At 38.6% G+C, this 11324-nt stretch overlaps 1 protein-coding gene across 2 annotated transcripts; it reads left to right on the forward strand.

Annotated features, from left to right (window-relative positions):
• The first annotated feature begins 1382 nt into the window (after positions 1-1382).
• cep15 (centrosomal protein 15) lies at positions 1383-7449 on the forward strand. Of its 2 annotated transcripts, none has more exons than XM_079266366.1 (4): positions 1383-1496; positions 2180-2303; positions 3007-3075; positions 5617-7449. In XM_079266366.1, exons 1-4 carry the CDS (start codon positions 1444-1446, stop codon positions 5800-5802), a joined length of 432 nt encoding a protein of 143 aa, XP_079122492.1. In that variant the 5' UTR covers positions 1383-1443; the 3' UTR covers positions 5803-7449. The 2 variants fall into 2 exon arrangements, with proteins under 2 accessions (XP_079122492.1, XP_079122493.1); XM_079266367.1 differs by having other exon boundaries at positions 1399-1496; positions 2185-2303.
• The last annotated feature ends 3875 nt before the right edge of the window (positions 7450-11324 follow it).

Consider the following 11324-nt stretch of genomic DNA (forward strand, 5'->3'; position numbering starts at 1 on the left):
CCATTTGTCGATGAGAGTGGGGGAATCAGACTTCCACGTCATCGCGATACATTTCCTGGCCACACATAAAGCAATTTCTACAAGTTTCATTTGGGGCTTCGTTAAAGACCTGTTGAGAGCTGTGAAGTTTCCCAGTAAACATAGCTCAGGATCTAATGGAAAGGTAACCCCTGTGATCTTAGTTATTATACTACAAAAGTCATACCAGAAGGACCTCACCTCTGTGCAAAGCAGGTACAGTGAAGGAAGGAGCCGACCTCTATACCACATCTGAAACACATTTCTGACATTCAGGTTTGGATTTATGAAGCTTCGGTGGGGTGAGGTACAGCTGATGAAGAAAGTTACAATGAACAAGTCTGTACCGGGCATGAACTGTTGCTGACAAACTGTTCTGGCACAAATCTGACCAGAGTTCTTCATCAATTGTTATATTCAAGTCTGATTCCCATCTCATCCTGGATCTGTGTAATCCTGGTTTTGGGCCCTCATTCAGCAACATAGAGTACATTTTAGAAATAAATTTGTACACATTTCCCTGGTGAAGCAATGTTTCCACATTAGTTAACACAGGTAGAGTCATTCCAGGGCCCAGGTTGGTTCTCAAAAAGGATCTTAACTGGAGGTAACAAAAGAAAGTTCTGCTGGGCAAATCATATTTTCTCTTCAGTTCTTCAAAAGGCATGAGGAGTCCTTTATCAAAGCAGTCTTCCAGATACTGATTCCTCTGTCATGCCAACTCTCCAGAATCTTGTTACTTAGAGTCATGGGCACAAGTTAATTTTGTCTTAGAGGTGTTTTTGGTGATAGTCTCATATTTAGTCCAAGAGTTTTGTGAACTTCATACCATATTTTAATTAAAAAAATTCAAATGTGTTCAAATGCAGATTCATTAAACCGATGGAGCTCATCCGATCATTGCCCTCGTGTGGACCGGCCACATGTCTTCACAAGTAAACATGTCCTCACAACAAAGGTGTTCTGCCAAGGACCGGTCCACACAGGGACCGGTCCACACAGGGACAGAGAGGAAAGAAAGACTCAATGAGAAGATCTGTGGTTGCCTCTCATTCACAACTGCTTTCTGAGTCACAACCAGCAGGGGGCAGCAGGTACCATACTTACCGAACACCTCACCAATCCATGCTCTGAAAACAGTGTCCAAAGTAAGAACAACTTCCGAACAGACCTTTCACATTAATACAGTATGTGTTCAGGAAATGAACAGAAGGTGTGTTAATGCAGAGTGATCGTATGATGTAAACATGTGTCCTGCAGCAGCAGACAGGTTCAGCATAAAGAAGCTCTAAAGGTGATGAACTCCTCCTCCAAACAACCTGTGCTTTTATTTTGAAGTACACATCGCTTGTATTCCGGTTTTGTGAAAGTGTTGTGAGCGTGATAGGCTACAGGGTCATATAGGAAGGCCTGATTCTCCCAGTGATGTCGGCGTCTTTACCCCAAGAAACGGAATTTATTGAGAAACACGAAGACATGTGAGTCCGTCATCTGTAGTATTGACCAGCATTGAGCGGTCTGAGTGCTCCACGTGGAGCACCGTTACGAGTCTCCAGTCCGGACAGTTAGCTTAGCTAGCTGCAATACTGCAGGTAACGTTCACATTCACTCTTTAAATAGTCGTGGAGATGGAGTGCTTCCGGTGAGGCTCTTTCCCCTTCGGCTGGCAACTGTTGCCATATTGCCTACAAAGCAATAGATTGTCAGTGGGGTACGCCATTCCACGTGTTTCAACGTGTAGAGAAAGCACATCTCCGACCATGAAACAGCAGCGTTACCCCGGCTCTCTGTGCCCCCGTACTGTTAGCGTCATGGCAATGCGTGCATGCAGCACTCTTTAGTCTTTAACGCTAGCCACACATTCACACACGCACCCATACACTGCTGGCAGAGGCTCAGAGGCTGCTATACAAGGTGCCTTATGCTCACGAGAGGTGCACGCGCGTATCTTACCAGGACACTTTGACATGTAGACTGCAGGAGCAAGGCATTGAACCACGAACGTGTGTGTGTGTGTGTGTGTGTGTGTGTGTGTGTGTGTGTGTGTGTGTGTGTGTGTGTGTGTGTGTGTGTGTGTGTGTGTGTGTGTGTGTGTGTGTGTGTGTGTGTGTGTGTGTGTGTGTGTGTGTGTGTGTGTGTGTGTGTGTGTGTGTGTCATCAGTTTAGGACGGAGAGCAGAGCTGCTGGAGCAGATGGAGAGTCTCAGAGAGCAGCTGAAGATCCAGAGGAGGCAGCAGGTGAAGGAGTCTGAGGCGGCGCTCCACAGGAACAGCTCACTGCTGCAGGTAGTCAGGACTGATCCAGGAACAGCTCACTGCTGCAGGTAGTCAGGACTGATCCAGGAACAGCTCACTGCTGCAGGTAGTCAGGACTGATCCAGCATCCTGCTATGAGCCATACTGTTACTGAGTGTGTTGGTGTGGTCTACTCACACGCTGCTTCCGCTGTGATTGGTTGAAGCTCTCCTGTGGCCGTGTACAGACTGTGCTTGATTGACACCTTGACTGCGTTTTTGAAAAAGTTTTAAAAAACAACACTGATTGATTAATTAGTGAGTCAACTGAAAATAGTTTTTAAGTCTTTAATCAAGTGAATCACTTTAAACGGGGCAGCACCTCATTGCTGGCTCAGGGGAGTTTTTACTTTTTTGACATTTTTATTGAGTAATCAATCAAAACAAAACAGAAAAACAGAAACAGAAACAGATGAAATAGCCGTTGGTGGGAGCTACTGTACAGCTACTGTACAGCATACACCTTCACCCTCCTTGTGTCTGTGTTTCAGTGGTTGAACTGTTGTGAGTTTGTGTGGACGTTGCCCAAAGAAGAAGAATCTCGTGCTCTCTGAAAATGCTGGCAGGTTTATTCAATGCATTCATTGTCTATAACCCAGGAGTTTAGAAACATTTAAATGCACATTGAGTATATATGCATTGTAGGGCTAAGATGTGCATGAAGATGAAAGAGTGCACATGAACTGTTCCTGCAGGATCTACAGACGATAGAAGAGCGTCTCAGAGGAGGACGGCGGCCCCGCCCACAGCTCCTGGCTCTGGAGGTTAGAGTTATTTTTTAGAATTAGTTATTTATTTTGCACAATTCAAACAACAAAATTTTAAATAATCAAACATAACAGAAATAAATGAATATCACAGTGCAGGAAGAGATAGAAAGCCAACTTGGCTGATTTGTAGCTTCCACCTATATCATTTTACAAAATAAAATATGCAAATTACAACAAAACAAAGATAGAAAGAAAAAATAATAATAATAATGTAATTGTGTGTGTGTGCATGTGTAATATAACAGCTAAAACAAGAAAGACATGAAAAATAATACATAAACAAATGTTACAAAACAGCAATCAGATTTTCTTTTAGGCATGTTTTAAAACATTTTACAGAGGGACATTTGTTTGTTAGGTGGGAAAAGCCATTCCATAGTTTGCTTCCCGAAATCTTATTGAAAGCTGTCCTCTGCTAGTCAGTAACTTAGGAGGATGAAGATGTGAAGATTGACGAGTTGAGTGAGAGTGAACCTGTGAATTGAATTTACAGTAGGTCTTGAAATGATCAGGAATATTCCTTCACCTGAAAGTATCTTATGAATGAAAACACAAGTTTGTGAAATATTGATGTCATAAATGGTAAGAATCTGCAATTTCTGAAATAGAGGAGCAGAAGAGAAGTGTGACTGATCGGGTTGCGATCCTAGCAAAACGTTTCTGGAGGACCAACATTTTTTGCAGAGTAGTAGGAAAAGTACTGATCCAAACTATATTACAATATGAAAGATAGGGATAAATGATACTGTCATAAAGAATAAGGAGACAGTTTGCAGAGACAAGATGTCTAACCCTCCTTATTATTCCAATAGATTTGTTTATTTTTCTACGAACACAGTCAATATGTTTACTCCAACTTAAACTCTCATCAATAATAATTCCTAGGAATTTTTACATTCTACAAAATCGGAAAAAGGCTTTTTGACACATTAGACAAATCATTAATATAAATAAGGAAAAATAATGGTCCAAGAATGGACCCCTGTGGAACCCCACATATTAGTCTGCTTTGTTTGAAAAACAACCGTTGACACAAACAAACTGTCTTCTGTTGGAGACACATTTTTTTAGCCATTGGTATGAAATGTCATGGAAACCATATTTATGCAGCTTTTCCAATAATATATTATGGTTTACTGTATCGAAGGCTTTGGAAAGGTCTATAAAAATACTGCAAGTAAATTGATTACTGTCAAGTGCAGAGATAACTTTATCAACAAGGTAAAGTAAAGCCATATAAGTTGAATGATTTTTACGGAAACCATACTGGTGTTTGCAAATAATCAATTAGACTCTCCATGGAACATAATCCTTTTGTGTACAATTTCTTCTAGTATTTTTGAAAAACAAGGCAATATAGATGTGGGTCTATAGTTGTTAAAACAAAGTGGGTTTTCTGCTTTAAACAAAGGAATAACTTTGGCAATTTTTAAATCCTCTGGCACAACGCCTGTTTGCAAAGACAAGGTGAAAATGTGAACAAGTGGCTGCAATATTGACTGTTTCACCTGTTTGACAAGAAATGCAGAAATGTCATGGCCAGCCGAAGATGTTTTGAGATCATCAATTATATCACTTATTTCTTGAATATTTGGGGGCATAAAATTAGAGATAATAGGGACATTTGTTGGAATAAAATCCAGTGGATTCCCATGACAAGCTGGAATATTGTCAGCTAATTCATGACCAATATTTACAAAGAATTCATTACATTTTTGAGCGATATCAAATGGCTTATCAAGAGAATTGTCACCATCCAGAAAGACTGAAGGAAGCTCTGGGGTCGTCTTTTCTCTTTGTAGCACTTGATTTCTTACTTTCCACGTGTTTTTTATATCTTTTGAGCACTTCATAAATGTTTCACTGTAATATTTCTTTTTTGTAGATCTAATGATATGGGTATAGTTATTTCTACAGGATTCATAAGCCCCATGAGTAAGAGGCGTGGGCTTTGAAACATATTTTCTGTAGAGTGTTTTTTGTTTTCCTAAGCAGCTTCAGTAAATTAATTGTGAACCGGTTCTTACTAACGTGACTGCTTTTCTTGGTGGAACTACAAATTGGAAAACAATTATTGAAACTAAGGTTAATAACTTTCATAAACTTCTGATATGCCAAATCAGCGTTATTTTCCACATATAGATCATCCCATGAAATACTGGAAAGAATATCTTTAAATTTTGAAATATTTGATTTGCTCATAATTCTTTTCTGCATACTTTTCTTAGTATGTTTAGCTCTCTTAATCTCGATTAAAGAGTACTGGAAAATGGGAAAATGATCTGACAAGTCGGAATACAAGACTCCAGATTTGGTTCCTTCACTCAAAGAATTGGTTAAGATGTTATCAATCAAAGTCACTGAATTTACTGCAACTCATGTTGCTTTATGTATAAGAGGGAAAAAGTAACTAGAGTAAAGAAGAGGTACCGCGCTTCTGTTTATAAAATGCTGGCAACTTTCTGACCGTGTCTTGCATCACAAGTTCACATTTCAGGTCAGATTTGCTGCTAATATGCAGTCTCTCTGTTCTAGACGAGATACTGGGCATCTGTGGAAGAATCTCTCCCAGCCTGGGAGCACTTCCTCCTGGGTAGAGGCCCACACCCTGCTCATGGTCCAGCACAGCCACCCAGAAGAGCCAGACAGGAAGCCAGTGCAGCCAGAGGCCAGGGCCTGCCTCCTCGCCCAAAACCCAGGACCGCTCCACCAGAGCGCTGATGCTGAACGAGTCCCTGCAGCCAGAGAGAGAGATTCTCAAACCCCTTCCAGACCCTCCTCCATCAGCATCCTACCATCAGCATCCTATCATCAGCATCCTACCATCAGCATCCTATCAGCATCCTACCATCAGCATCCTACCATCAGCATCCTACCATCAGCATCCTACCATCAGCATCCTACCATCAGCATCCTCCATCAGCATCCTCCATCAGCATCCTACCATCAGCATCCTACCATCAGCATCCTACCATCAGCATCCTACCATCAGCATCCTCCATCAGCATCCTCCATCAGCATCCTACCATCAGCATCCTACCATCAGCATCCTACCATCAGCATCCTGCCATCAGCATCCTACCATTTCTCTGTGCAATGGAAACTGATTGAGTGATACAAACATTTAGAAAAGAGAGAGAGCAAGAGAAGGGAGAACGAGTGTGTTTGAACGTCTCTGCCAGCAGTGTGTCCCTGAATGAGACGGCTGTCAGAGGGACATGCACCAGTCCACTACAGACACTTCTATTTAATATTCATTCAGGGATCATTTGTTGTCATTATGCAACACAGGGATGCACAACTACCGGTACTTCATCTGTAACCCGACAAACTCAAGTACAACACTCGTACATTCCTGGAGTGCATTTATTTGAATTTGTGCCTCAATGAATGACAAGAGCAGCAACAGGTCAGAAAACATGGCCGACATCTTCACATCTTCATATTAGAGATGAGGAAAACATTGTCCATCAACTGTGACTGTGTTTGAGCACAAAGTATCATGATGTGGACACAGAGTCCTCCTCCTCTGGTCCACCAGAGTCCTGCTCTCTGTGCTGATGTCTGCCCCTGAGGTGCAGTTTGATCCTGAACCACGATGGGTCCAGGTCTCTGTGACGATGTGGGCTCAACAGTGGGCTCTCCTGCCCGGGCCCTTTGGGGGCTGTGGACCTCTGCACTGAATGCAACCCCCACGCTTCCTCTTCAGAAGTTGATGGACGTATTCTGTCATATGTCATTCGTGATGAACAAAGTGAAAAAGAAAGACAAAAATGTATCGAAGTTCATGTACATGCGCCGTCGTTGCCATAGCAACTGATCTACAAATCGCTGCATGAAGAGCTGCGATGATCACTTTAGATGGCCACTGAAGGACAGAGAACACGCTGTGTTGCTTCATTCTAAAATCATCAGAGACACTTCTTTGCGTTCATTTGTTTCCTTTCGTCACTGTTATATAAAATGTATTTTAAAATGAGGCTCATGACTGTATTGACGCTGTTGACAGTGTAACATGGTGTTAGCATTGAAAGCAGGGTGTTGACGCAGTGATGTCTGTTGTGCAGTGTGGCTTCACGACCACTAGAGGGAGCCAGTGTCTACACTCAGAGAAGACAAAGCTTTGGACTCTGCATTACAAGGTGAATGATGATCGTTTATCATGTTGTTGACCACCATGTGGGAAAACACAACCAAGATGACAAACGGATCTCTGTTTAAAGCAGTGGAATCAGTTTCCTGCTTTGAATGCGTGATTTGTTCATATCTGACAATATGATCAGGTGATCACAGTAGGATTCCACTCACTCTTTGTCTCCATCAGTAGAAGACACTGTTCTACTGATAGGGTCAAACATTGATGCATTCAAGAAGTCTGTATATGTATGTATATATATGTATATATGTATATGTATGTATGTATGTATATGTATATATATACACGTGTATATATATATACGTATATATGTATATATACATACATATGTATATACATATGTATATACATATGTATATACATATGTATATATGTGTATATATATATACGTATATATGTATATATACATACATATGTATATACATATGTATATATATATACATATATACGTATATACATATATATATACGTATATACATATGTATATACGTATATATATACGTATATACATATGTATATACGTATATATATACGTATATACATATGTATATACGTATATATATACGTATATACATATGTATATACGTATATATATACGTATATACATATGTATATACGTGTATATATATATATATGTATATATATATGTATATACGTATATATGTATATATATATACATATGTATATACATATGTATGTATATATACATATATACGTATATATATACACATATATACATATGTATATACATATGTATATACATATGTATATACATATGTATGTATATATACATATATACGTATATATGTATATATACATACATATGTATATACATATGTATATACATATGTATATATGTGTATATATATACGTATATATGTATATATACATACATATGTATATACATATGTATATATATATATACATATATACGTATATACATATATATATATATATATATACGTATATACATATGTATATACGTATATATATACGTATATACATATGTATATACGTATATATATACGTATGTATATACGTATATATATACGTATATATATACGTATATACATATATATATACGTATATATATACGTATATACATATGTATATACGTATATATATACGTATATACGTATGTATATACGTATATACGTATGTATATACGTATATACGTATATATATACGTATATATATACGTATGTATATACGTATATACGTATGTATATACGTATATACGTATGTATATACGTATATACGTATGTATATACGTATATACGTATGTATATACGTATATACGTATGTATATACGTATATACGTATATACATACGTATATACGTATATACGTATGTATATACGTATATACGTATATACGTATGTATATACGTATATACGTATGTATATACGTATATACGTATATATATACGTATATATATACGTACGTATACGTACATATATACGTACGTATACGTATGTACACGTACGTATATATATACGTATACGTACGTATATATATACGTATATATATACGTATATACATATGTATATACGTATGTATATACGTATGTATATACGTATGTATATACGTATGTATATACGTATGTATATACGTATATACGTATGTATATACGTATATACGTATGTATATACGTATGTATATACGTATGTATACGTATGTATATACGTATGTATATACGTACGTATACGTATGTATATACGTATGTATATACGTACATATACGTATATATATACGTACGTATACGTATGTACGTACGTATACGTATGTACGTACGTATACGTATGTACGTACGTATACGTATGTACGTACGTATACGTATGTACGTACGTATACGTATGTACGTACGTATACGTATGTACGTACGTATACGTATATATGTACGTACGTACACGTACGTACGTATGTATGTATGTACGTATATATATACGTATATATATACGTGTACGTACGTACGTACGTACGTACGTACGTACGTACGTGTGTACGTGTACGTGTGTGTGTACGTGTACGTGTGTACGTACGTGTACGTACGTACGTATGTACGTATATATATACGTGTACGTACGTACGTGTACGTACGTGTACGTATGTACGTATATATATATGTGTATGTATATATATGTATCTACATATGAATATTAGGGATGGGGTAAAAAATCGATACAGCATAGTATCGCGATATTTTGAGTGGGGATGTTGTATCGATACATGGACGCCAAGTATCGATATTTTATTACATAAACTATAACCAAAAAATCCAATCAATTGCTTTTCCAGTCCACTAGATGGTGCTGAGTTATTTTCTGGTGAGGTCAGGAAAGGTCCTGGGTCAGTGTGATTGGTAGGAAGTTGGTCAAAACAAAGATAGACATCTGGCCTCACAACGGGGTTAAACCTGCCAACAGTAGCCGGCTCATGGGGAGAGTGCAGCGCATAACTGTCTCTCTGCCCTCAACGTCCACGCATCACAAGTTATACTGAGTTATATAACTCTAATATCCTACTTATATCAGTTATAGTTCATATACTGAGTCCACACGTTTGCATTCAGTTCAGTTGGACTATGTAGTAATACAAACAGTTCAGTTTGTCAGGTTCATGCAACATTTATGACATTGTTGGTCAGTCTGTCTGCTTGACAATCATATTCTGCTGCAATAAAAATGATTGAAGTGAGATGAACAGACTGAAAACTTTATCTTATTAGATAAAACATGTTGACACAGTTTTCCTTTGGGGACATCATTTGAAGTTGAAAAAAGTAATAAATCGCAATATATCGTAGTATCGTGATAATATCGTATCGCGGGATCTCTGGTGATTCCAACCCCAAGTGAATATATTTATATATATATATATATATTACACGTTGCTGGTAGGCACCGGTACATCTGCAGCAGTTTGAGCTCTTGGTTGTGAAATGAGCCAACATGCATCATGACTCCATGATGTCACAGGGTAGGGCTGGGCGATATGGCCTATCTCCGATCTCCGATTTCTTTACAAAAAATCCGATTCACGATTTAAATCGATTTTTTCCCCCAAAATTTTTTGCAGATGACAGAAGCTGTTGAAAACAATTTTTTATTTTATTTTGTGATGATTTTCCCTCGTAGGTTGATAAAAATAAAGTGCAAACAAAACCTGAACATTGTAGAAAGGTGCCTGTAGTATACAAAAAGTATTTGGTCACTCTTTTGTTTCCCTGAATCATTTAAATATAAAATTAAATTAAACATAACATTAAATGGCATTAAATAGTAGCCTTCCATTGTAAACAACTGTGCAAATGTAACTTTTTACAGAAAGCTTTTCTAACTGAATACACTGATACAAACACAGCATGAAATAAAATGTATGTGACCCTTTAACATTCACATTTTCAAAAGTGCAACATCTGATCTAACATCAACATAACATATTTTGCACAGTAAATAAGTGCATGTAAACAAAATCAAGTGCATTCACAACATAACCAACAGTATTAAACAGTAGTGCATGTTTTTTCTAAATATATTTTGCCAGGAAGACAAGCCTGTCTACTACCTCTGGCTTCAGGCATGCACGGTGGCATGTAACAATGCCCCCCCACACACTGAAAAGCCTCTCAGAGGGGGCACTTGTAGCTGGCACAGAGAGGTATTTCTTTGCTAAAGTACTTAGCCATGGAAAGTTAAGTTGGTGACACTTCCACCAGTCAAGTGGATCGGTGTCTGGGTCAACCTGCTGGACCACAGGTCAGTTGTTGCGGAGTAGAATGACATCCCCTCCAGCTCCGCAGAGATCCTTTGGCGTGTACTATTGTACAGCCGAGGCAAGGCAACGTCAGAAAAATGTTTACGGCTTGGTAGCACGTATCTGGGGTCCAAAGCTTTGAGAAGGTGAATAAACCCCGGCTTTTCCACGGTGTATATGGGCACCATATCTTTTGCGATATACATCGCGACTGCATCCGTGATGGCTTTCCACCGGGCACTCTTCTTCTCATGCGGAGTACAGTTGGTGAATGTCTCCAAAATGCTGGGTTGTTGTTGTGAGGTGGCGGCGGCGGCGGCGCTTGTGCTCCC

Source organism: Melanostigma gelatinosum (assembly GCF_949748355.1).
Source record: "Melanostigma gelatinosum genome assembly, chromosome: 3".
Taxonomy (NCBI): domain Eukaryota; kingdom Metazoa; phylum Chordata; class Actinopteri; order Perciformes; family Zoarcidae; genus Melanostigma; species Melanostigma gelatinosum.